Raw genomic sequence first — 27,302 nt, 5'->3', positions numbered from 1 at the left:
TCCAAGTTAGCTTTTCTGGGGTTTGGTAATTTTATTATTATTATTATTATTATTATTAGATGGAGACGCCTGACTAGGCTGCACCTTTTCATTCTTTTAGTTAATGCTTGCATGGCTACACTCACTACCTGACACATGGCTGCAAAATAACTAAGTTCTTTACTTCTTCCGGGTTTCTTTCAAAGAACTGCCCAGAGGTGTTATATTTGACCTGTTATTTCTCTTAGATATACAATCATTCAGTCATTTGATTCTGAAAGGATGTTAATTAAGAAGGGCTGCTGAAGTCATTCAAAGTATATCTGCAACATTAAATGCAAATTCTAATCTTTAAGGCCCTCACAAAAGGTACCTCAGGTTTTTGAAATGTATTACTATTTTTGCCTCATAATCACTGAACAGTTTCTATCTCTTGCTCTTAGCACAAGTGTTAATGTATATGAATTCAAAAAGCACTCAGGGATAATTATCCATGCAGGTTACTGGACAACCTGAATACCCCTACTCCTACTATTGGACTGAGAACCTTAGGATTTGCCTGGTGTAATCTGCTGCAAAGTACACACTACATTGTAAAGAATAGCCTGGGCCTGATCTTGACAGGTGCCGAGCACCTGGCACTCTTGTCAAAGCCAAGCAGAAATCCTGAGCATCTCCCAGGATCAGGTCCAGAGTATGTACCAGTACCATCGGTTCTGTTTTAGCAAGCAGGGCAGAGCAGTGGTTTGGCTTGTCTGGTATTAGATCACCCCTATTAGCTGTAATTATTATTCCTAAGCCATTTATTCAGGCTCCGGTTCTCCACTGTATCCAAGCTGCACTTAAATCTAGCGGGGAGTGGTGTCTATAGTGAACTGGTTTTGACTCCCTTGTCTCCAGACACCGAGCGCAAATTAGAGCTGCAGAGGGACTACTACTCTAACTTCTGCTGCTCTGGAGCTTATACAGCAGTGAATCTAGTGTAGTGGAGGTTGGCTCCACCATGTCCCCTTTTATCCTGCTCTCAGCACCCGCCCCCCAACACTCCCCCTTACCTCCTTTACCTGGCACAAAATGAACTTTATGGATTGTAGAATCCATTCTTCAGCATTTACTCAAAGAATAGCTCGTAGCGGCTTCATTAAGGAAGCTACAGTAAGAACTGAGTTCACACTGAGTCTGGTGCTCAAGATTTGGCCTGGGAAACTTATTAAATAGACTGAGTTCTTGGTAATCTAGCCACGAAAGGATTATTGAGCTTTCAACATCAATTTGCTCAAAAATATAATATGGAAATTTGTGGCTGCTTCTTGTTTATGCAGTGCTAGCCAGGCTGAACAAGCTCAGGAGTCCCAGGCCAAGATGTTAATAGAATGTAAACACTAAGGCTGAGCTGTTTATTAGCCTAGGTGCTCAGGAGACTGTAACCTCTTAGTTACACAAGAAGCACCATCATCAAATTATTAACATTCCATGTCAAATAAACTATATTATGAGAATATTGTGTTAAGCACTCAAAAATCAGAAAATGCTGGCCAACATTTTTAACCTTGAGTGTATGAAAGTCAGCTCTGAAATTCACTTCAAAGCACCAGATTAAAGGAGCCTGATTTCCAGAAGTCTGACAACACATTGAAATGTCATTAAAGTCAATGTGAGTGGTACTTGTGAAAATCAGGCTACTTCTACTTACATGCATAAATATGGATTTAGGAGTCTAACTTTCGGCACTTGGGTTTTCAAATGTTTAATATATCTAGCTTGCATGTGCCTTGACTCACAGAGAAGGAAGAAGATTGGGTAAATAAGAAACCAAGAACAAGATTTCTTTTTAAAAGAAAGGAAAACAAACAAAAATGGGGTTAACCTTAAATAATAAAGCTAAAAAGCAAAAAATCAGTCAAAGTTAAATATGACTTTTAAGAGTAAAACCAAACAAAATGTAAAAAATATTGGAAAATCTTATTTTCTAATACATAACATGTCACTGTGCAGCAAGCAGCTGATGTTTTGACCCCTGTAGATCTCCCTCTGAGCAGGAAAAAAACAACAACAAATATGCCCATCATTAGTTACAAATTGAAATGTGCATGTGTTTCCTCGGAGGGCCCCACTCACAAGCTTAACTATAAAAAATTAAAATCTCATGCTATTGTATGTTAGGTACAAATAAAAGGGAGATGGTATGGTATGTATCAGATTCTCTGTTTTTGTGTTTGTGAGAGAGGAGGACTGGTATCCAACTGGTATAGTCTTGCTCACATTTCTTAATCACTGGTGAATATTTGGTGGGTACACAAAAGCCAAAGCCAGAAATAGTTATTCTATTCTTGTATTCTTAACAGCAATCCCTGGCATGTAGTTCTTTCCATCTCGCTTTCCCTGCCTCAGGTATGCTCTCCACTGGCACCAGCGTCAAAGTGATAAAACAATGAGGAAATGGTGCTAAACAGAGCTGGTCTGAAGCTGGAATTTCCACTATGCGTGAAATTCTGATATTTTGACATTTGTTTTGTTCCAAACTGGAATGAAAAGCCAACATTTCAAAATTTCCCCATGAAATGAAAACTCTGATAAAAATGAAGTCAGGATTATCGAAATGTTCTGGTTCAGCACTGTCAAAACATTTTATTTTGACTATCATTTTGATTAAACTTTTCTATTATATTAAAATATTATAATGTTTACATACTATGAAATATAATATATAATTGTAATTTTAATTCATGTTTTAATATAATATGGAAGTCTAAATGAAATGAGAAAAAAACAAATTATTTCAACATTGTCAAATCAAAATGTTTTGACACTGTCAAAATAAAACATTTTGACTTTTTTCCCATTGAAAATTGTATCAAAATTGACATATTCCCACCAAATATTTAGATTTCCCACAACACGTTCCCGCAAAAATGTTCAGATTTTAACAAGACTGCATTTTTGGACATAAAATTGTTTCAGTTAAAAGGTTTTGGCTAGCTGTAGTGGGGAAGGAAATTGGTACAAGAATGAGAAGGAGAAGAAACAATTTGTCTGTCTAATCAAGAAGGACTTTGAGGCTGAGTCAAATACAAGTTAGGAAACAAATATCAGATAGCGTTTACCTGGACTACAACTGGTGGAGGGAAAATTCACTGAACTAACATGCAATTCTGCTTCTGCTCTACCCTCACAGAAGTTGATAATAAAACTCCCATTGATTTAATCTGAAGCATGTCTGGACCCCAAAACATTATGCCACCAGAACAACATCCCACTGGTTAACTATAACCTAAGGCCATGACACCGTTTCTACCAGCTTCTGAAACCTCTCTTTTCTGTATTAACCCTTTCACATGAACCACCTAACTAAATAGGGTGAGTACCCAGGATTCCATCCTGTAACTCTTATGACTTACTGACGTCAATGGGACCTCCCATGTGAATAAAGATTGCTTGAATGAATAAGATTTGCAGCACTTGGGCCTGGTCTACACTGGGGGGTGGTGGTGGTGTGGAATCGATCTAAGTTACGCAACTTCAGCTACGTGAAGAACGTAGCTGAAGTCGATGTTCTTAGATCTACTCACCGTGGTGTCTTCACTGCGGTGAGTCGACTGCTGACGCTCTCCTGTCGACTCCGCCTGTGCCTCTCGCTCTGGTGGAATACCGGAGTCGACAGGAGAGCGCTCGGTGGTCGATTTATCGCGTCTAGAGTAGATGCGATAAAATCAACCCCTGCTGGATCTATCGCTGCCTGCCGATCCGGCAGGTGGTATAGACAAGCCCTTGGCCTCAAAAGAACCATTTAGTGACTACAGATAGAATGAGGAACACTGGAATACAGCATGACTGGCAAATTTTAACAAATGCTCACTAATCATTCAAAAAATGTGCTTCTTATTTATCAGTCACTCCATAAACAGCTTCACTAACAATAACACAAATATTGCTTTAACATCTCTTGAAAAACAGAGGTTTGGAGCATTAAGACATAATATTTACTGTAAAGTCTGCAAGAAAATTCTGTGCATTTTGTTTAGCATTGACTGTTTTTATGCTGTTAACAGGTTTGAAAGACCTCCCAAAGGCCCTTTACTCTGTGTAGCTTTTGAAATTGAACAATGTTTATCTGTCTGGTCTCCTAAAAGCTCTCTGCTGTTTCTTGATATTATTCCTCAATTTATCAGATGCTGTCTCCTTCTTCAACCCTTGCACACGTGGTAGATTGTTGCTTTTGACTTCTCTACTGCTGCTCCTCTCCATCTACTGGGGTACTAATTTTCCTAATTGCTGGTGTTGCAAAAAAATCAATATATTTGTGTAGAGAACATAGCAACAACAAAGAGAAGAGGTCAGCACCTAGGCCAGACTAATGCCTGCTGACAGAGTCCCAAGAATATGGACTTGGGAATGGACAGTAAACAGATGCACTTAGATCAAAACTTAAATGAATTGCTGGGAGAAGTCAAGCAAAGGACTCAGGGTACCATAGGACAGACAAGGAGATTCAGCCATATAGATATGCAAGGGAAGGAAAGGAGGATTACAATAAAATAAGGATGTAAGGGGGAAAAGCAGAATGATAAGTGGCAAAGAAACCTGACTTTATTCATTTGACTTGCATTAAAATCAATGACCAAATTCTGAAAATGCAGCCAATGGTAAAAGTCAGAGGACAGGAGGAAGACTTTTCAAGGAACAGGGATGGAGACTGAACAAGGACGCGGATGCTGAAGAAAAAGACTGAGAATAATACACTGAATTCAATTCTATTACATTACTGTAACATTTGTTGTGATATCAGACACTGACCCAGAGAACATTAATCCATTCAAGCATCTTTTTTCCCATTTCACATGTTTTGAGTACATTTTTCCAGATGTTCAGATACTAAGATATAATCCACTGACCAAAAAAAAAAAAAATGGTAAAAGTGAGTTAAAACTGAGATTATGTATAAATAATTTAAGAGTAATAAACATCACAAGGATGTTATACTCATTCCCAAAAGCAACCATTATAAACCAAGATATTTCAGAGTTAAGAGTCACTTAAAATAAATCCAAACATGTCAAGGTATAGAACTGTACAACTATAGCACCAAAATAACCTTAACTCTGCCCTGTAGTGATATTAAGAGGAAAAATAATCTTTAAAAATCACTTTAATCTAATCTGGAACCACAAACATTACAATACCTTTATTGTAAGAGTATAGTCACTATAATGGAAGCAAAGTGAGTGTGTGTGTGTGTGTGCGCGCGCACACATGCATGAGAGAGCATGCACATACATGTTTTCTATTAGCTTCAAAAGAACATATATTGGCATTCAAGCTCAGTGCCTGGTTAGATGAGGGAGTTTCTCAAGGTGATAGTATTTCCTGTCATTCTTGAAGTACCATTTTAGATCTGTGATACCATGTAAGTACATATATCTGAGGAAATAATACAGAAATATAACTCTTCTGTATATATCCCTCAGGTTTGTAATGTGCATTTTGAAATCAATGCAAAGAAAAATGACCAGTTGATAATTGTTTATTATTTATTTATTTATATCCCCTGTCCTGGGCAGTTTACAATCTACATGCATTCAGATTGACCATTGGATTTGTTGATAGAAAAATGTTGGCCTGTAATTCAGATATGGGGTTAGACGAGGGGAGTAGGAGGGGAGGATTAGATGACCTCTTAAGGTCCCTTCCAGCCCTACAATTCTATGATTTCTATCATCCCTTCTACACCTATGAAAGGAATCATATGTGAATCAGATAAAGTTTTATATTTGATTCAGGAAAACAGGAAGCTTTTTGGCATTGTTCATCATGCCCCAAGATCCTAGCACAGTGATAGCCGAAATGACTAATCGGGTCATTGTCAATGTCCATTGGTGTAAATAACTGAGAGCTGGTCAATGAAATGTCACACTGCACAGTGCTGAATGGTTGTGGGACATTAGGGAAATAGCTGATGCACATTGCTAATTGTTACCTAGCAACAATAGGTGTTGGAAGCAGGCAAGTGGGGGAAGGAAGGGACAGGAGTCAGACCAGCAGCAGCAGGAAAATGTCATTTCTTGCAATCAATCAGCACCACAAGTGTTAACAGAGTGGAGAAAAATTCTAGCTTTAACCTGCGTCCTGTGTTAAAGTAATATTGCCACTAAGTACTCCAAAAATACAGAGTGTAATATTCTGGTCACTGGACTGATAATATCATTATCAACAGACACTATCAATGGTGTCATCAGGCATTCTGCATCTCAAACTCTAAGTGTCCTTCAACCTTGTTATTTATTAATGAAGCAAAAGAGGCAGGCTGCCCATCAGATAGACTCCCCACCTATCAGAGGGGTAGCCGTGTTAGTCTGGATCTGTAAAAAGCGACAAAGAGTCCTGTGGCACCTTATAGACTAACAGACATATTGGAGCATGAGCATTCGTGGGTGAATACCCACTTCGTCAGACTCCCCACCTAGTGATTCATTCTGACAGGATTCCAAGAGCTGGGAAGGAATTTTGCTGGGATGCCTCCTGAGAAAGTCTGAATGACATGATCACAGTATTGTGGCAGATATCAACAGAATGGAAATGCAGAACATGAGCAACTTTTACTGCACAGAGCTTCCAAAATGATTTGCATACATTTTTGAAGGCTTTTCGTTTTTTCTTTACAAAGGGAATTTGGCGCTCGGGAAAGATGTGGACTGACAGCACTGCAAACGGATGCTCACTATTTATCTTTATGAAGAATAATGTACAGACAGTAGCAGCAGCTTGTAAACCACCACATTGCCTTTGAAGGGACCACATCCACTTGAGAGAGGCTTTTTCAATCTCTATGTCAGTTCAATCAAGCATCCTGTCCTCATTTTTGAGGCCCCTCCACGACTCCACTTCTCCTGCCTTGTGTTTTTAAGAGTCACCCTCCTTTGCACACCAGCAGTGCAATTCTTCTTCACCCATTTGTGTACTTCTCCCACAAGCACCTCTGAACTAGTTCCATGACAAAACTGGTACATGGAACACTCTCCCCCATGTCAGACCATAAAGTCACAATCCTGATCTACTTCAAATCCTTCTCAAGACCCCACTTCTGCTACGATGTCTGTGGTAAACCACCTACAGATGTCAGTACAAATTAGTGATATCAGAAATAAACAAAAATATTCCCATTGTAAAACTTAAAAGAAAAATTATTTGAACCACATGTTCCTATCATCCTTGTCCTCCTTCCTCCAGTTTTTGTTATGTTGACTTGTTGCTTCTTGTCTTAAATTAGACTGGATGCTCTCCAGGGCAGGAATTGTCTCTTACTATGTATTTGTACTCTGCTTAGCACAGTGGGCCCCAATTTCAGCCCTGCTGTAATTTTAATAATGAATGGTAATAATAATAAAGGATGAGAGGTATGAGATGACTGATGTATCAGGGAGGGAAGGAAATTTATTGTTCAGCTGGTTTGTTTGTTTTTTTATTTTGTGGGGTTGGATGTAAAGTAAAGGCTATTTTTCCTCTATTTCTTGACTGAGTTAAGTTGAGAGAGAGAAAAACAAAAGCAAAAACCAACCAACCACCACCACCACCAAACGATTAAAACTCAAATAAGATTGCTGAGAAACAAAATCATATTTTTTCCTGATACAACACAAACTTATCTGGCCGTAATTCTGATTCTCAGTGGCTTAAGCCCATAGAGCAGGGAGAACAGTTGTATCACTCAAGAGATGATGTTCTAAGGCAGGTCAGATCCAACAAAAAAATATCTAAAGAATATCCCACATCTTTCCCTGCTATTCCTTTTAGATAGGAATAGCCTATTTTGCCTCCAACACCTTCTGCCAGTCACCAGAAATGCACAAAGCAGATGGGACAATGATTGTATCTTCCAGCTGGATGGCTACAGTACTAGGTCAGGATCCTGGCGGGATCCTGGGTGCAGAGGCATTGATTTTCTGATTTCTCAGGCAGTGGTCAACCCCTGCTCCGCCCCAGGCCCCACTCCCATTCTATCCCTTCCCCAAGGCCCCACCCCGCCCCACCCTTCCTGCCCCTGCTCCACCCCCACCCCACCTCTTCCCACCGCTGCTCTGCCCACCCTGCCTCTTCCCATGTTCTGTCCCCTCTCCTGAGTGTACCCCACCCTCACTCTGCCCCTGCTCCTCCTCCCCCACAGCGCCTCCAGCCTGCCACTGAACAGCTGATCCTCAGTGGGTGGGAGGTGCTGGGGGAAATGGGGAGGAGCTGATCGACAGGGCCCGCTGGCACCCACTATTTTTTTCCATGCATGCTCCAGCCCCAGAGCACCCTGGAGTTGGTGCCTATGCCGGGGTGGATACAATGGATGAGGCAAGATGGAATTCCCAGAATACATCTGCACAGGACGTGACAGAATTTAGCCCTGAGTTTGCTGTCATATAACTATTTTGTCTTCTAGGCTTTCCATATTTGTATCTCATACAATACCTTCTCTTATTGTAGTCATTAGAAATAAAATAATTGGTCTGATGTGTTTGACAATATTTGTTCCAGCATCTAATAGGCAAATAAATAATATGGCAGGGAAAATAAGTAGAACCTACTTCCATTTAAGGGGCTACTCAGGGGAGAAATAGCGAAAAAGATTAATAGAAATTGAAAAAAATATCAGAAATGTAGATGATCCAGTGATTTGGAATCATTGATTCAAGAGTCAGTATTGCTTTAATGTTTGCCATTACAAGGACTCTATAAAGGGTAATCATCTGTATTACTGCAATTTAATTAGGTATGGAAATCAGCTGGGACTATACAAGCCATTTGCACTTGCAGATGTCTCTCACTACCTAAGACTCAAATTAGAAAAATTCAAGCTTTACAATTAGGATTTCAAATCACTGTGCAAAATCAGCAGGGCCGGCTCCAGGCACCAGCCCACCAAGCTTGTGCTTGGGGCGGAACCTGGAGGGGGGCGGCGCAGCGCTCCGGCTCCGGCCGCCGGGGAGAGCGGAGCCCCGGCCGGGCACTCCGCCCTCCTCCCAGGGCTCCGGCCGCCCTCCCCCCGGCGCCCTCCCCCCGGCCGCCGGGGAGAGCGGAGCCCCGGCCGGGGCTCACCGCCCCACCCCCCGGGGCTCCTGCTGCCCTCCCCCCCCCCCCCCCGCGCTGGGGGGGGGGGGGGCGGCCGGAGGCTTTTTTGCCTGGGGCGGCAAAAAAGCCAGAGCCGGCCCTGAAAATCAGAACTGCTCTTAAATGCTTGAATCCATTGGAAAATCCAAGTCACAGCTAACATTTGCTAAATGAATGTAGAAGTATAAATTATAAAGTAGTATTTCACATTTTAAGAAATACAAATGAGACACACAGAGATTAGTTTCTCAAAAAGGACTGAGGTACAATGTCTGAAAGTACATCACAGTAAGTAATTTAGGAAACTGGTGAGCATGCATCCTGAAATAATGAAACAGCAAGTGAAAAATAGTGTCAATCATTTCTTGCTATATTAAAGGCCAACTGTAGGTCCTTCTCCAGAATTAGATCATATGGAGTGGTCTTAACCATGGCATACAATGACATTTAAATATGAAATAAGTGAGCAACATAGACCTTTTCCAAGTCAAATATATATATATATATATATATTAGTAGATCATGTTGACTTCTGTGTGTTGACAAATGTTAGCTTAAACCAGATTCTGCAAACTCTACCTATGTGCTTAATGTAAAGCATATAGGTTATTGTTTGCAGGATCAGGGACTTAATAGCAATGAGTGAATAGGCTCAATTAAAAGTAACGACACTTTGAACCTTTGCCCATTTTTAAAACCTGAATAGAACCATTTTTAATTATTATTAGTAGTAGCAGTACTACTAAGGTTTGAAATGCTCTGATATACTTTTCTGTTTGACTTTACACTTCTGCATTGGAGCTGCTGTTGAAAGCAAAACTCCCAAATGACATAGTAATTTCCGGCTAGGATCAGATGCACAAGTTTTGGAACTCTCATGAAAAACTGATTTTTCTATCTAGTTTCTTATTCTGTACCACAGCATATAAGAACCTTACAAATTTTAAAAGGCACACAGGGGATTTCAGATTCTCATTAAATTTCCAGTCCAGTTTGGTATACTCAGAAAATGTTTAGAATAGTATCTACTTTTGGATGCTTATTCAAACCAAAAATGAATATCAAACTTTTAGGATTTACCTATTGATAATAATGACTTACCAAGCCTACATCTATTTAGAAAAATGAACTCCTTCCTGGAGAAAACCATTCTGTAACAACAGGCATGTAATTTAACTAGCATGTAAACATGTGACATGCCCACTTTACCAGCCAGACACAGTTAATGAATCAGTTTTGAGAAGTACTCTTTGCAGTTCTTACTCTGTTACCAAAGACTTGCTTAATATTATTCTGTGCTAGTGATAACGTATGCTCAGGTGCAAAACAGATAGTCCCCCAGGATCTGTGATATGATAGAATATTTCAAATTCCAGTTTGAATAAACCGTAACAACCTCTTATGTTCTTCCAATAATAAAAAGAGGCCCCTGTAGAACAAAAAAATAAGCAGCAATCTGAAGTTGTCTCACTTAAAGGGCTGTATTCCAAGCAATTATCTATCACATTATTGCTACTAAATACGCCTAAATATTCTCCAGCACACTTACCTCTTTTTGTCGGTACTTAATTGCCAGCTTCAATCGTGCAAGATCATTACCATTCTGTTCTTCTATCAAGCTATTGTCATCTCTGTAATTGAGAATAATTTCCAATTCCCTGGAACTCCGTGTCTGATCCAGGAGGTCTTTTGCAAATTGCTTGCATTGACGCGACAGCTCTTCATATTCCGACTTAAACTCATTTTCCACCTTACTCAGTTCCTGAAGCTCCCAACTGAGTTGAAATGCTGTAAGGAAAGGATCCTCACTGGACAACGCAATCAAAGATGGACTTGCCAGAGCCTTGTAAATGTTGAGTCTGGATCGAGAATGGCGAAGGCTGTCCACATCTGAGCTTGAGACGCATTCAACACAGTTGCAGCGGACTTCATGTGGTCTAGGTACAGAAACCCCCTTCTGTACAAGAAGTTTTATGATCTCATAATTGTTCGTATGGGCAGCCAAAATAATGGGTGTAATGTCTGGTGTGAATTCTGAGAACTGCTTATCCAGCAGTATTGGTGGCACCTGTGCAAAAAAGTGAGAAAATTTATAGACTCTTATTTCAACAGCAGCAACAGTAAATTAAGCTACAGATAGTTCTTCTTGTAAAAAGTTGCACAAAACAATTTGGAATTAATATTCTATTTGGCAAATGCAGCTCCTTTTTTGATTCATAAATTGTGATATTTTCACAACATCTGTTTGTTATTTGTAATTGTTGAATTAATCCTTTGCGCTAACAAATTGTAGCCTATGGTTATTCTCAAACTATCGGCTACAGCTTTTCACAATATCTGTTTGGGCTGTGTGATGAGTCACTTAAGAAAGATTGGTTTGTTTCTGGTCCCTGATGAGATAATCTAAATTTTATAATGAGGAGGCATGGCTCTAGAAATCACTGGGGCTTTGAGTCTCCCCGTCAGAGAGAAAAAGAGGTCCCTGCCATAGTGAGCTTGCATTTGTAAGGCCCAGTCCTGAATACACTAATCATGACACCTAATAATAAGTGTAACTGAAGGAAAATGGGATGGTTTGTAGGATAGGGCCCTAAGTAGATAACATATAAAGGACAGACAATGAACAACACAAGAGAGTTTTAAAATACTCTTCTTTTTGTGTGTAGGTTTTTTGTAAACCCTTGTCTCATAACTGTTCTTTGACCCTTATTAATTTTCCTTGTATACAATTCTATAACCTATACTCCTGGGGAAATTCTGCACCACTGTGCGTGCACAGAATTTATGTCCCCCATAGATTTCTTTGGTTCCTCGCAGAAAAATGACTTTCTGATGGGGATGCAAAGGGAAGCCACAAGAACGGTCATGCGACCCTCCCCAGCAGTATATTTTGGGTAGCTCTCAGAGAGGTAAATCATTGTGGGGCAGGGGGCGGGACTGGGGAAGACCCAGCTGGTGGCTCCTACCCTCCTGGGCTGGGGAGGACGGGACTTCCTCTTCCCCTTCACGGCATCCGGGGCCATGTCAGACCCACCCCCGGATTTCTCCCCCAGCTGTAGGAAGCTCCGCAAACTCCCCTCCCCCCCGCACTTCCTGCACCCATCGCTTGTCAGCTGCAAGGGGAGGAATCACTGTACAGGGAGCTGCTCCCCCATCTGCCCAATGCCTGTGCATCCAGATCCCCCCCCATACTCAGACCCTCCAGTTGAGCCTCACCTCCCCATACTCAGAACCCCTCCCTGATGAGCCCCACTCCCCCTGCACCTGGATCACCCCAATGAGCCCCCCACACCTGGATCCCCACCCCACTGAGCCCCACTCCCCCCGCATCTGGACCTCCAGACTGATCCCCCTACACCTGGACCCCCCCTTCTGAGCTCTATGCCCCCATACCCCGCTGAGCCCCAACCACTGTCACCTGGACCCCCCCCACAGAGTCCGATTACCGTTGCACCCAGAACCCTCCATCAAGCCCCTGTGCATCCAAATCCCACCCGCACGCGGATCCCACATTGAGCCAGCCGCATCCAGATTGCCCCACACAGAACCCTCTCAACCCACACCAGGCCCCTCCACTTGGATTCTGCCTTGCTGAGCCTGCCTGCCCACACCTGGTGCACCTGGCACAGAGGGGCAGGGCCTTGAGGTGTTTTTGGGGCAGGCCCAATACTTGCGCTGTGTCAGAGTTGGGTGCAGCCTTACCACTGAGTCCATGTCCTGGGGTGGGGGGGGGAGCTCCACAGTGATCTCCCAACTCTGTGAAGCCAGTGGCCTGTGCTCCCCAGTGCCATGCTGGAGCCTCCATGTTTATTTGATAAATACTATTTGCATACTTTTAAAATATTGTGCACAGAATTTTTAATGTTTTGGTGCAGAATGTCCTCAGGAGTAAACCTACCCTATATTCTTTTCTATCTTCCTTCTCTTTTGGAACCCTGGCTTAACTTCTGTTTTCCCAGTCCAGCTATTAAAGTGCCAGTCAAGAAAGTGACCCTGTAACTATGACATACTTATACTCCACATTTGTTCCTCTTTCACAACTTCTGATTCATTGTTTTTAGCACAATATAAAATGTCGCCAACTGCTACCAGTCCTAGTTGATCCTGAAAATGTGTCTACTTTGTACATCTTTACTAGCTATAAAGAGTCTGCAATCAGAACTTATGCAGCAGTTCTACTAAATATGTATATATATAATGAAGAACAGCTTGCTCTTGTACAGCTTTGCAGTGCTGAGAGGAAGGGAAGTGTGAACTCAGCACATACGACTTCGAAGGCACATAGGGAGCAGCTGTTTACAGCACCAATGTGCTATTTTTACAGTCACTTTGTAACATGGTGCACAAGGAATGATTCCCCCCGCCCCCCACTGCTATATAAACAACACAAAGAACATTTGGAATGGTGTCTGTGATGCTTCCCGGGGGTACCCAGCATTGGGAGGCACCTCGCCACCACCTGCCTTTAACATGAGGAAGCCTTGTCTCTGCCTCCCAAACCCACTGGCCACGGGCAATACCAGCAGTCGCCACGTCTCACAGGCCCCACTGTCACTCTACAGGTTAGTGACAGGCACACTCCAACTCCCGAGTCTTCCAAGTGTCTCCCTGGAGTGTCCAGCCTCATGTCCACTGGACACTCACAGCATTCACCGATCCACTGCTTCCAAAGAAACAGTTACACTTCAGCTTACCCGTACCACCTCAGATCACTGCTCCTCTCAGCACACAGCACTTAGACATGTTTACAGTGAAATCAAGTATCAGTTTATTATCAAAGCACAGAGATTCATGTAGAAGTATTGGAAACAAATGGTTACATATAAAATAAAACCATTGTATGTTTTCTAGAGCTTAGACTTAATTAACAGGATTCTTTACTGTCTACTACAGTATTGCTCACCCAAAATTCCTGCTGCATTTTTGCAGACAGTTTGGCTGTGACCCTTCTTTCATCAGACAAGCACATGTGTCAGTTTGCTTCCTAGGCAAAGGACTCGGTGTGTTTCTTTACATTCCAGAGCAATCCTTTGTCTTTCTTCATAAACAGGACCTCCCACTGCTATTCATTTCTTCCTGTAGATTTCCTCTCTTGTATATTTTGCAATCTCTCAATTCGAATTGGGCTAAGTATGCGGCATACAATATACAATACACAAATGGACAGACAGGGAGATAGGTGTCTGTTACCTCCTGCCTTGAAAGAACATTTCTGAGATATGTCATCTGTTGGTGACCTGCCTAACTCCAAGACCTTAAGAATATAATTTTCAGTATAGATAAAGAAGCCCTTAAATATTATCTGTACATATATTTCACAACAATTGTGATGACCAGTGGGCTCCTGGCTCTCAGTAGATACTTCACATGCTACCCTTCAGTGAACTATTACGCAGGGGATTCCTGTAAAACCCTATGTACCCTCTTGCCCCCTGCCAGCTAGCACCAAGAGGTCCTTGGGTCACAGTGCCTCTTTAAAAAGGAAAAGGGATAAACAGTTGAATCAGAAAGTTCACCTGAAGCCTGGTGAATAAATAAACCATTGGAGAAGGGAAAAGATGTCTGAAGGAAGTGTAGTGACAGCAGGATGACCTCTATAAGGTGAAGAGAGACAGTGCATAGGCATAAGAACCTAAGAATGTCCATACTTGGTGAGATCAGTGGTCCATCTAGCCCAGTATCCTGTCTTCCAACAATGACTAATGTCAGATGCTTCAGAGAGAATGAACAGAACAAGGCAATCATTAAGTGATCCATCCTCTGTCAACCAGTACAAGTTTATGGCATTCAAAGGTTTAGGGACATGTGAAGCATGGGGTTGCGTCCCTGACCATCTTGGATAATAGCCATCAATGGATCTATCCTCCGTGAGCTTATCTAATTCATTTTTTAATCCACTTATACTTTTGGCCTTTACAATTTTACGTCCTTATGTTTGTTTTAAACCTGCTGCCTATTAATTTCATTAGGTGACCCTTGGTTCTGGTGTTATGTGAATGGGTAAATAACACTTCTCTGTTCACTTTCTCCACACCATTCATGATTTTAGATCCTCTATTAAATCCCACCTCAGTTATCTCTTTTCTAAGCTAAACAGTCCCAGTCTTTTTAATCTCTCCTCATACGGAAGCTGTTCCTACCCTTAATCATTTTTGTTGCCCTTCTCTGTACGTTTTCTAATTTTAATATATCTTTTTTGAGATTGGGTGACCAGACCTTCATGCAGTATCCAAAGTATGGATGTGCCATGACTTTGTATAGTGGCATTATGATATTTTCTGTCTTATTATCTATCCCTTTCCTAATGATTCCTAACATTTTGGGGGAGTTGTTTGGTTTTTTTTAAATTGCCACTGTACATTGAGAGGATGTTTTCAGAGAACTATCCATGATGACTCCAAGATTTCTTTCTTGACTGGTAACATCTACTTTAGACCCTGTGATTTTATATGTAGATTATGTTTTCCAATGGGCATTACTTTGCATTTATCAACACTGAACTTCATCAGCCATTTTGTTGCCCAGTCACCCAGTTCTGTGTGATCCGTTTGTAACTCTTCACTGTCAGCTTTGGACTTAACAATCTTGAGTGTTGTCTGCAAACTTTGCTATATCACTGTTTACCCCTTTTCCCTGATCATTTATAAGTATGTTCAACAGGATAGGTCCCAGTACAGATCTTTGGGGGACTCTACTCTTCACCTGTTTCCATTTTGAAAATTGACCATTTATTCTTTTTGTTTCCTATCTTTTAATCAATTACTGAGCCATGAGAGGACCTTCCCTCTCATCTGATAAAGACTTACTTTGCTTAAGAGTCTTTGATGAGGGACCTTGTCAAAAGGATTCTGAAAATCTAAGTACAGTATCTCAACTGGTTCACCCTTGTCCACATGCTTGTTGACTCCCTCAAAAATGCTAATAGATTGGTAAGGCATGATTTCCCTTTACAAAAGTCATGTTCACTCTTCCTTAACATATTGTGTTCATCCACGTGTTTGATACTTCTGTTCTTTACTGAAGTTTCAATCATTTTGCCCAGTACTGAAGTTAGGCTTACTAGCATGTAATAGTCAGGATCACCTCTGGAGCTTTTTTTTAAAAAAAATTGGCATCAAATTAGCTGTCCTCCAGAGGCTGATTTAAGTGATAGGTTACATACCACAGAAAGTAGTTCTGCTATTTCATATCTGAGTTCCTTCAGAACTCTTGGGTGAATACCATCTGGTCCTGGTAACTTATTACTGTTTAATTTATCAGTTTGTTCCAAATCTCCTCTATTGACACCTCAATCTAGGACAATTCCTCAGATTTGTCACCTAAAAAGAAAGGCACAGGTGAGAGAATCTCCTTCACCTACTGTGCAGTGAAGACCAATACAGAGAATTCATTAAACCTTGTCATCCTTGAGTGCTCCTTTAGAACCTTGATCGTCCAGGGCCCCACTGATCGTTTGGCAGGCTTTCTGCTTCTGGTGTACTTAAAAACAATTTGCTGTTAGTTTTTATGTCTTTTGCTAGTACTTATCAATTTTTTTTTTGCCTAATTATACTTTTACACTTGACTTGCCAGAATTTATGTTCTTTTCTATTTTCCTCACTAGGATTTGACTTCCAATTTTTAAAGGATGCCTTTTGCCTCCAACCATATATTTTACTCTGCTTATTTATTATTATTATTATTATTATTATTATTTGGGGTATACACACAGTGTGAGCCTCCATTATGGTGTTTTTAAATGCAGCTTCCAGTCAATTCACTCTTGTGACTGTTCCTTTTAATTTCCATTTAACTAGCTTCCTCATTTTTGTTAGTTCTCCTTTTTGAAGTTCAATGCTACTTTGGTGGGTTTCTTCGATATTTTCCCCTTTACAAGGATGTTAAATTTAATTATATTATGGTCACTATCACTGAGCAGTTCAGCTATATTCACTTCTTGGACCAGATCCTGTGCTCCCCTTAGGATTCAATAAAGAATTGTTTGTTCCAGGACTAGGTGCTCCAAGAAGCAGTCATTAATAGTGTCTAGAAATTTTATCTCTGTATGCCATCCTGAGGTGACATGTACCCAGTCAATATGGGAATAGTTGATATCTCCCATTATTATTGGGTTTTCTGCTTTTGTTGCCTTTCTAATCTCCTGGAGCATTTCACAATCACTGGTCAGGTGGTTGGAAGAGAATTCTTACTCCTATACTCTTATTATTCAAGCAACAAATTTTTATCCATAGAGATTCTATGGTACAGTTTGATTCCTTTAAGATATTTGCTATATTTGACTCTCTGCTTTCTTTCACATATAGTGGCACTCCTCCACCAGAGAGACCTATATATTTTGTACCCTGGTATTACCATGTCCCACTGTGTATCCTCATTCCACCAAGTTTCTGTGAGGCTTATTATATCAATGTTCTCATGTAATACCAGGCATTCAAGTTCACCCATTTTAGGATTTAGACTTCTAGCATTTGTATATAAGCACTTATAAAAATTATCACCTATATAGTTGTCTGCTTTCATGTGATGCAAGTAAATGGCACTTTTTTTGTTTGATTGGTTCTCTTCAGTTCCTACCAGTACTTTATCAATTTCTAGCCTCTCCTCTTTACTAGGATACAGAATATCCCCTTTAATAAACTGTCCCCTAAGGGATGTCTCTGTCTGAACTGTGTGCTCCTCTGCACCAGTTGGCTTTTCCCCAGCCCTTAATTTAAAAACTCCTTTACAACCTTCTTAATTTTACATGCCAGCAATCTGGTTCCCTTTTGAATTAGGTGGAGCCCATCCTTCTTGTATAGGATTCTCCTTTCCCCAAAAGTTCCCCAGTTCCTAATAAACTTAAATCTCTCCTCCCAACACCATCATCTCATCCTTGCATTGAGACCCTGCAGTTCTGCCTGTTTAATTGGCCCTGCGCATGGAACTAGAAGCATTTCAGAGAATGCTACCCTGGGAGTGAAGAAAAGTTAACAACAAATAGGGAAAGTGCATGAGAATAATGGGAGGAGAAGAAGAAACCAGAAGAATTAGGCAGAAATTAGCAGAGAAAGGAAAAGAGTGAAATTTATCTGAAAAGAAATATGACTGCCTGGTAATAAAAATGCATATTTCTTGCCCTGCCAGTGAGTACTTTTTTTTCCCCTTTAAGTGCCTGATTTTTCAGCTCTTCTTCACATAGAGCAGCTTTTATAGAAAAACGCCTTCAATTTCTTCTGTAACTAAGTGCTACTCAATGTATGGGTGGCAGAACTGGGCCCTAAGGCATTAATTAGCTGTATTCTGGCAATGGAAAAGTAAGTTCAGGAGGCAATACTGCTAATCTGAAATGTTTCTGTAATATGGTGTGCAAATTCAGGGTCACAGCTACACACATCCTTAGGTGAAATGCCTTCTGACTTTGACTGCTAAAATCCGGAGCATGTTGCTAGACCAGAATAACTAGATTAGATGCTGGGAAGATGTATTGGAAGGGGAGGAGATGGATGGGAAACACACACACACACACACACAGCTGTGCAACATTGGTGAAGTGCAGCATAGAGCACGCGCATACACATATACACACAAATACACACAGAGCTGTGCAACACTGGTGAAGTGCAGCACAGAGCCTACCGCAGCCCAATGGCAGGAGTGGGTTCTGGAATGCCTGACATGGCCCTCCCACCTCCAGGGGAGAGTACAGGATTGTCATAGCAGCAGCTTGCCCATGCCGTGTGTCCATCAGATGTACTGGAAAACAGAGGCTCATACAGGGCTGAACTCTGTGCTGCGGATTCAACCCTCCCAGCTCAGAGCTGAGTAGGTTCTGCTCTAGTTCCAGTAACATTTTGCTTTACTACTTTTGATTTTGAAGTACCACTTGTGAGTGTGCAAGGAGAGAGAGGGAAGAATATGCCATTTGGGCACTTTAGATACAGCAAGATTGGGGTCCTTTGGGGTCAGTGTGGCTGGCCCTTGTGGCAGTATGCAAGAAAAGGAGATGGGCTCAAGGTCTCCCCATTGCTCCCGTATCACAATCAGGAGCACAAGCACTGCATTAGATCAAGGCTATCCTGGCCGTAGCCTTCACAAAAGATTCTTTATAGCCCAGCCCTCCTTCGCCTCATACAGTAGAGTTGGAGCAGCTTGCCAGGAGCTCAGGGTTGCCCTGTGAAAGGGTAGCAGAGCTTCTCCTTTAGTGTAAACTCCCCCAGAATCCCTGGAAGAACTCTGGCCTCTGGGGACTCCTGCTCCTTCACACCTCTTCTTCACGCAGTGTCGTGTGGACTGGAGACTTAAAGCCAGTATTAGTGGGAAAATAGCATCACACACTACTAAATTAATCTGTCCTGGTGTTTGTTTAATACATTAGATTTATCCCTTTTTTTCTCTCCTCTAAGGGTATGTCTACACTACGAGGGTATTTCGATTTCACTTAAATCGAATATGTGGAATCGATATTGCAAAGTCGAACTTGTGTGTCCACACTAAGGACAGTAATTCGACTTTGTGAGTCCACACTAACGGGGAAAGCGTCGACATTGGAAGCGGTGCACTGTGGGCAGCTATCCCACAGTTCCCGCAGTCCCCGCTGCCCATTGGAATTCTAGGTCGAGCCGCCAATGCCTTCTGGGTAAAAAAAAAAGGGTCGAGGGTGCTTTTGGGTAATTGTCGTCATCCGTCTGTCACTACCGCCCTCCCTCCCTCCCTGAAAGCGCCGGCAGGAAATCAGTTCGCGCACTTTTCGGGTCAGTGACAGCGCGGACGCCACAGCACTGCGAGCATGGATCCCGCTGCGACCATCGCTGCAGTTGTGGCCCTTGTCAACGCCTCGCAGGTTATCATCCACCTTTCCCAGAGGCAGATGCAGATAAACCAGGCGAGGAGGCTACGGCACCGCGGTGAGGGCCTGAACTCTGAGAGGGGCACAGACCTCTCACAAAGCACGGGACCCAGCTCCGAGGACATCACGGTGACAATGGGTTATGTGGATGTTGTGGAACGGCGATTCTGGGCACGGGAAACAAGCACGGACTGGTGGGACCGCATAGTGCTGCAGGTCTGGGACGAATCCCAGTGGCTGCGAAACTTTCGCATGCGGAAGGGGACTTTCATGGAACTTTGTGAGTTGCTGTCCGCTGCCCTGAAGCGCAATGACACCTGGATGCGAGCAGCCCTGACTGTCCAGAAGCGAGTGGCCATAGCCCTCTGGAAGCTTGCAACGCCGGACAGCTACCGGTCTGTCGCGAACCAGTTTGGCGTGGGCAAATCTACCGTGGGGGTTGTTGTGATGCAAGTAGCCAACGCAATCGTCAAGGTACTGCTCTCAAAGGTAGTGATCCTGGGAAACGTGGAGGTCATCATAGATGGCTTCGCCGCGATGGGATTCCCAAATTGCGGTGGGGCTATAGATGGAACTCACATCCCTATCCTGGGACTGGACCACCAGGCCAGCCAGTACATCAACCGAAAGGGCTACTTTTCAATGGTGCTGCAAGCACTGGTGGACCACAGGGGACGTTTTACCAACATCAACGTTGGATGGCCGGGCAAGGTTCATGACGCTCGCGTCTTCAGGAACTCTGGTCTGTTTAGACGGCTGCAGGAAGGTATTTACTTCCCGGACCACAAAATAACTCTTGGGGATGTGGAGATGCCTACAGTGATCCTTGGGGACCCAGCCTACCCGCTAATGCCCTGGCTCATGAAGCCCTACACTGGCGCCCTGGACACTGAAAAAGAACTGTTCAACTACCGGCTGAGCAAGTGCAGAATGGTGGTGGAGTGTGCTTTTGGACGTCTCAAGGGGAGATGGAGAAGCTTACTCACTCGCTGTGATCTCAGCGAAACCAATATCCCCATTGTTATAGCTGCTTGCTGTGTGCTCCACAATCTGTGTGAGAGCAAGGGGGAGACCTTTATGGCGGGGTGGGAGGTTGAGGCAAATAGCCTGGCATCTGATTACGCCCAGCCAGACAGCCGGGCGATTAGAAGAGCCCAGCGGGACGCGCTGTGCATCCGGGAGGCTTTGAAAGCCAGGTTCCACAGTGAGCAGGGTAACCAGTGACTTTTCAGTTTCTGTACAGAGAAGCTGAACCTGCCCCCGTTTCTTTACCCAGTTAAGGATGACTATCCTCTCCAGTTACAGACCCCCTCCACCTCCTTCCAAAAAAATAAAATCAGTTTTATTTTGTTATTGAACACTGTTGTCTTTAGTACTGTTTTCGCGGGAATCTTTGAAACCGGGGACGCAGACTGTGGTGGGGAGCGGGTGTAGTGTACTGATGCAAATGATCCTTCACAGGATTCGCAGGGGCGGACTGGTTGTTTCAACGGAGCCTGCCAGCCCTCCTGAGCGGGACTGCGTGTATGTGGGGGCTATGTGACTTTATGGCAGGGGGAGGAGGGTTACAGATCCCCTGCTGCGTGGCTCTGTGATCCAGGACAAGGACCGCTGCATAAGATCTGTAACTGCCCTCCCCCGCCACAAAGTCACAGAGCAACCAACCCCCCCCCCCCCCACAGAACATGAAAACCACCTCCCAGACTGACCAGGGTAACTAGTCACTGCACTGTGTATGTGCCCTGCTGCTGGACCTGCCCCCGCCTCTGTACCCTGCTAAAGGTGACTGTCCTGTCCAATTACCAAGCCCCTTCCCCCCCTTCAGACAGACTCTCCCTCAAAAGAGCCTGACTGAAACAGTAATGAACAGAAACGTATTTTTTATTAACAACCAGACAGGAAACTGGGGGGTGAAAGTTGGACGGGGGCTTGGGTGAGGCGGGCAGGAAAGGACTTTTCAAATTTTGGGGAATGACAGCCTTCTGGTGCTTGAGCAGTCTGCAGGGGTGGAGTGAGAGTTTTCACGGACTCTGCTGCCCCTCCTTCTTTGGACTTTGGGCGAGGGGGGTATGGGACTTGGTGGCGGGGGAGTGCGGTTACTGATAGACTGCAGCGGGGCTCTGTCCTCCTGCCTCCGTTCCTGCAGAACATCAACAAGGCGCCGGAGCGTGTCCGTTTGCTCCCTCAGAAGTCCAAGCAGTGTTTGAGTCGCCTGCTGGTCTTCCTGCCGCCACCTCTCCTCACGTTCCATGTGTGTCCGGTGCATTTGGGACAAATTCTCCCTCCACTGGTTCTGCTGTGCTGCCTGGGCTCGGGAGCAGCCCATTAGTTCTGAGAACATGTCCTCTCGCGTCTTCTTCTTCCTCCGCCTAATGTGCGCCAGCCTCTGGGAGCGTGATGCCAGGCTGGGTTGGGAGACAGTTGCAGATGTGGCTGTGGGAATGAGGAAAAGGCAGTGAATTCCTCCGAAAGATAAATGTAGTTGTGAATCAAGAACATAGTCTTTCTCTGTGAACAAGACCATGAACCACACCTATCACATGCGCACTCAGGACAAGGTCGAATTTTCGAACCTCACCTTCAGTGCCTGGGCTTTTGCACTGCCGATCTGGGAAGCGGGGCAGGACACGGTACTCTCTGTAGCAGGCAAACATGGTAAGCCGTAGACTTGTGGCTGCTTAAAACTTTAGGAGTACCACTGGCCTCCTTTCACATTGAAAGCACTGCCAGTCTGTGCTGCCAGCAATCGGCCAAGCAGGAACTCTGGCCCTGTCCCACCCCCTCGCGGATGTGCCAGGGAAAGATCCCTGTATGCTGCCCCTCTCCCGCCCCCACCGCGTGGCTGTAAACCAGTGGTCACAGTTCTGTAAAGGAACTTGTTGCAAGCAGTCCCAATACTAACAGTCCCCTACCTAATTCAAAGCAGGTCATCATGAGCGACATTACTCTCATGAGGATCCCGGACACCGAGATCCAACGGATGCTTCGAGAAAGCCTGCAGAGACCGGGGCCCTATGCCGCCATGCTATGCAAGGCAATGATACCAGAGTACCTGCTTGTCTCCTGGCGCGGGAACGTCTCGTACTTCGGAGGACCAAGTAAAGCCGCTCTCCCCAGGAACCTGATGAACAGGCTATCCCATTACCTGCAGGAGAGCTTTGTGGAGATGTCCGTGGAGGATTACTGCTCTATCCCCGGACGTATAGACAGTATTCTAATATAGCTGCAGTAGCAGGGACTAAAGAGTGGAGCAGCTTGGGCAGCACAATCATGCACAACCGGACACTGTTTGATTTTTTTTAAATAGTTGTTACTGATTACTTAAGCGCCCAGGGGGAAGAAATCATGATTCACAGATTGTTCTTAGTCTTAATATTCAAGTTTTGTAAAAAATAAAGGTTTATATGTTTAAAGCACTTACCGCTTGATCCTTCCCCTGAATCTGTGTCCGGGTTAAATGCTGGGGACGGTTGGTAGGGGATCTCTGTAAGGGTGATGAAGAGCTCCTGGCTGTTGGGGAAATCAGCTTGGTAAGCGCTGTCGACTGCCTCGTCCTCCTCATCTCCTTCCTCATCTTCCCCGTCCGCTAACATGTCCGAGGAACCGGCCGTGGACAATATCCCATCCTCAGAGTCCACGGTCAGTGGTGGGGTAGTGGTGGCAGCCGCACCAAGGATGGAATGCAGTGCCTCGTAGAAACGGGATGTGTGGGGCTGGGATCCGGATCGTCCGTTTGCCTCTTTGGTCTTCTGGTAGCCTTGTCTCAGCTCCTTGATTTTCACGCGGCACTGCGTTGCATCCCGGCTGTATCCTCTCTCTGCCATGGCTTTCGAGATCTTCTCATAGATCTTTGCGTTCCGTCTTTTGGAGCGCAGCTCGGAAAGCACGGACTCATCGCCCCACACAGCGATGAGATCCAAGACTTCCCGATCAGTCCATGCTGGGGCCCTCTTTCTATTCTGGGATTGCACGGCCATCTCTGCTGGAGAGCTCTGCATCGTTGCCAGTGTTGCTGAGCTCGCCACGCTGTCCAAACAGGAAATGAGATTCAAACTGCCCAGACAGGAAAAGGAATTCAAATTTTCCCGGGGCTTTTCCTGTGTGGCTGGTCAGAGCATCCGAGCTCGGACTGCTGTCCAGAGCGTCAACAGAGTGGTGCACTGTGGGATAGCTCCCGGAGCTATTAGCGTCGATTTCCATCCACACCAAGCCTAATTCGATATGGCCATGTCGAATTTAGCGCTACTCCCCTCGTTGGGGAGGAGTACAGAAGTCGAATTTAAGAGCCCTCTATGTCGAACTAAATAGCCTCGTGGTGTGGACGGGTGCAGGGTTAATTCGATGTAATGGCGCTAAATTCGACATAAACGCCTAGTGTAGACCAGGCCTAAGTTTCAGTTGCAGTAAGTACTTTCCTCACTAGCTCTGGAAACAGATGGAAATGCCAGCAGACTAGTGCACAGCTTGCAGCTGTCGAGGATGGTACAGTACTTTGATTTCTGAAGTCAGAGTAAGGTTGAGGAAATTGAAGTGATTTGAAGTGATTTTCTGGATCCTTATATGGCAGAACAAAGGCTTACTGTGAGTAAAGCCACTGCACTTTGACAGCATTTGCCACAACCAATCAGCTTTGCCCTGGGCATCCAAATCAGAGAATCAGAGGGGAAGAGGAGAGAGATAAAAGAGTAAAACACAAGGGTATAAAGATACAAGTCAAAACCCACAGATTTTTCAAGATATTCATATGTCTCTATGACAAGTTATCATTTTTGTAGTATGACTCTACTAAACTAATATTTGTTTCTAGCCCTGCTCGAAACCGAGGCTCTCTTAACATGACATTAATTGCAATCTTCTCTGAAATGTTAATGTCGATGCAGCTTCAAACAGCATAGCATTACAATGATTGACTTGTATATCTGATCTATTTCACCTGTATATCTGGTCCATTAGCTGTTTGTTTTTCTCATAGCTTATCAAAGTCTTTCATCTTGAAGTAATTCAGCTAAAGGCTGATGCAGACATTCTGGAATTCAGACCATCTGAATTTACCCAAATATAGAAAAGTCTATTAATCACTGCAACATTAACTCACAGAAACATTTACACTTAAATGGTAAGCCCTAAGACTATGGCTTTTATTACATCGTGAGTTTAGCCCCTGAATCTCCTTCTATTATTTTAAGATTTCCCACTGACTTTTGACCAAATATATATGGAACGCCAAAGTGACTGAGTCAAATTGTTCTCTCATTTACAACATTATCAGGTATTAATCCTGCTTAGAGTTGACTGCTCTCATGGCACTCAGCACTTTTCACTATTACTCCAATTCCACTGCAGTTAATGAAGTTATGCCAGATTTTCATTGGGGTTTCTGAGCGCAGGATCTGGCCTATTCAAATGTCTCATTGGAATGAGTCACACATTTGAAATCCTTGACAGAGTTCTCAGAAAAGATATGCAAGGCTTCTTTAAGTCCTGCGAGGATGGAAAGCTAGCAAGTCTTATTGTAACAGTGACTCTCACAGGCTCAGCAGCAGCATGGCTATTAGACATATCCTAGAGTTAAGAAGGCTTTCTAGTGTGCAGCTGTTTACATTTGCCCCAAGTCAAATGATTTTTGTTTTCTTGTTACATTTTCCTGAAGTTTTTGCAACTCAAGATTATTCATATGGATGAGTAGACAAGCTTGGGGAGTCCAAGAACTCTGTGTGTGCGTGTGAGTATGGGTGTGTAAGCATGAAAGAAAGAAAAGCGGAACTAAAAGATGTGCAAATTTCAGTGCTCAGTTTCTTCCATTCCCCATCCCTTGTTTGCACATTGTCTGTGTAGAATATAAGCAGGCTGTGGCAGGGATCTTGTTCTAATTCATCTATAAGTACCTAGCACACTAGTGCAATAATAAAAAGAAGAATTCATAAGTCGTGTGTACAGTAACTCCTCGCTTAACATTGTAGTTATGTTCCTGAAAAATGCAACTTTAAGCGAAACGATGTTAAACTAATCCAATTTTCCCATAAGAATTAATGTAAATGGGGGGGGTTAGGTTCCAGGGAAATTTTTTTCACCAGACAAAAAACTATATTATAACACAGTACAAGTTTTAAACAAAAAGTTTAATACTGTACACAGCGATGATGATTGTGAAGCTTGGTTGAGGTGGTGAAGTTAGAGGGTTGGAAGAGGGTGGGATATTTCCCAGGGAATGCCTTACTGCTAAATGACGAACTAGCACTTGGCTGAGCCCTCAAGGGTTAACACATGGTTGTTAATGTAGCCTCACACTCTACAAGGCAGCACGAATTGAGGGAGGGGAGACAGCATGGCAGACAGAGACACACCCCGTGTGAGAGAGAAAGATGTGCATTGCCCCTTTAAGTGCGCTGACCCCACTCTAAGTACATTGCCTTTAAAAAGATCAGGAAGTTGAGACAGCAGCTGCAGTCAGCTCTCTCCGTTCTGAGCCCTGTTGTGTCCCCACCCTGCTCTATATGGAGAAGGGGTAAGCGGGGCCCAGGATCGGGGGGAGGGGGACACCCTGACATTAGTCCCCGTCTTCCCCCCCTGCACAGCAAGCAGGAGGCTCCCGGGAGCAGCTCTAACGCAGAGGGCAGGAGCAGCACATGGCAATGGGGAGAGGGACAGCTGAACTGCTGGCAATTGATAGCCTGCTGGGTGGCTGCCGCACAGGGAACTTAGGGGAGTGGGGAGCTGATAGGGGGAGCTAATGGGGGACCGCCAGTCCACCCTGGTTCCAAGCCCCCACCAGCCAGCTGCAACGGGCTGCTCTTCCTGCAAGCAGTGGATAAAGCAGGCGGCTGCCAAACAATGTTATAAGGGAGCATTGCACAACTTTAAACGAGCGTGTTCCCTAATTGATCAGCAACGTAACAATGAAACAACGTTAACTGGGACAACTTTAAGTGAGGAGTTACTGTACTATGATCTCAATCTTGCCTGCTAACATTTTTGAAATCCATCTAAATCTCTGTTGTGATGACTGCTTCAAACTCACTGAGTTTCAAACCATTCCTGGGGTAAGAGTGGGGCATTCTTGAGAACTCCTGACCCAGGGAAAGTGTAGAGTGCATAAGATATTTAAACAGGGAAGCTGACCAGAGCCTTGTAAAGAAAGCACCTGATCCGCTCTGTGTTTGTACAGCACTTAGCAAATTGGGGTCCTGGTCCATGGCTTGGCTTATTAGGCACTATGATAATACTATATTAGTGCCTAGGGTCTATCTCCTTTTCTGAGTCCCAGTTACCTCTTCTCAGCTCATTTCCTGACTCTCTAGGATTACATCTACACTATGAGCTAGGGGTGTGATTCTCCTGCTTGCGTGTATATACTCATGGTAGCTTGCCTTGAGCTAGTAGGAGTATAAAGAGCAGAATAACTGTAGCAGCA

At 43.8% G+C, this 27,302-nt stretch overlaps 1 protein-coding gene across 6 annotated transcripts in view; it reads right to left on the bottom strand.

Annotated features, from left to right (window-relative positions):
- TRPC4 (transient receptor potential cation channel subfamily C member 4) overlaps window positions 1-27,302 on the bottom strand; it is a 131,590-nt gene that overhangs the window by 86,387 nt on the left and 17,901 nt on the right. For 5 of the 6 annotated variants that reach the window (XM_065404373.1, XM_065404366.1, XM_065404381.1 and 2 more), the window contains exon 2: window positions 10,616-11,134. The exons of the other annotated variant lie outside the window; for it this stretch is intronic. In XM_065404373.1, coding sequence (XP_065260445.1) covers window positions 10,616-11,134 — 519 coding nt within the window. The remainder of the gene's footprint in view (window positions 1-10,615; window positions 11,135-27,302) is intronic. 6 annotated transcript variants of the gene reach the window in all.

Source organism: Emys orbicularis, chromosome 1 (assembly GCF_028017835.1).
Source record: "Emys orbicularis isolate rEmyOrb1 chromosome 1, rEmyOrb1.hap1, whole genome shotgun sequence".
NCBI classification, from domain to species: Eukaryota; Metazoa; Chordata; order Testudines; family Emydidae; genus Emys; species Emys orbicularis.
Note: the sequence above shows the minus strand (reverse complement) of the source record. Positions and strands in the feature narration are given on the sequence as shown.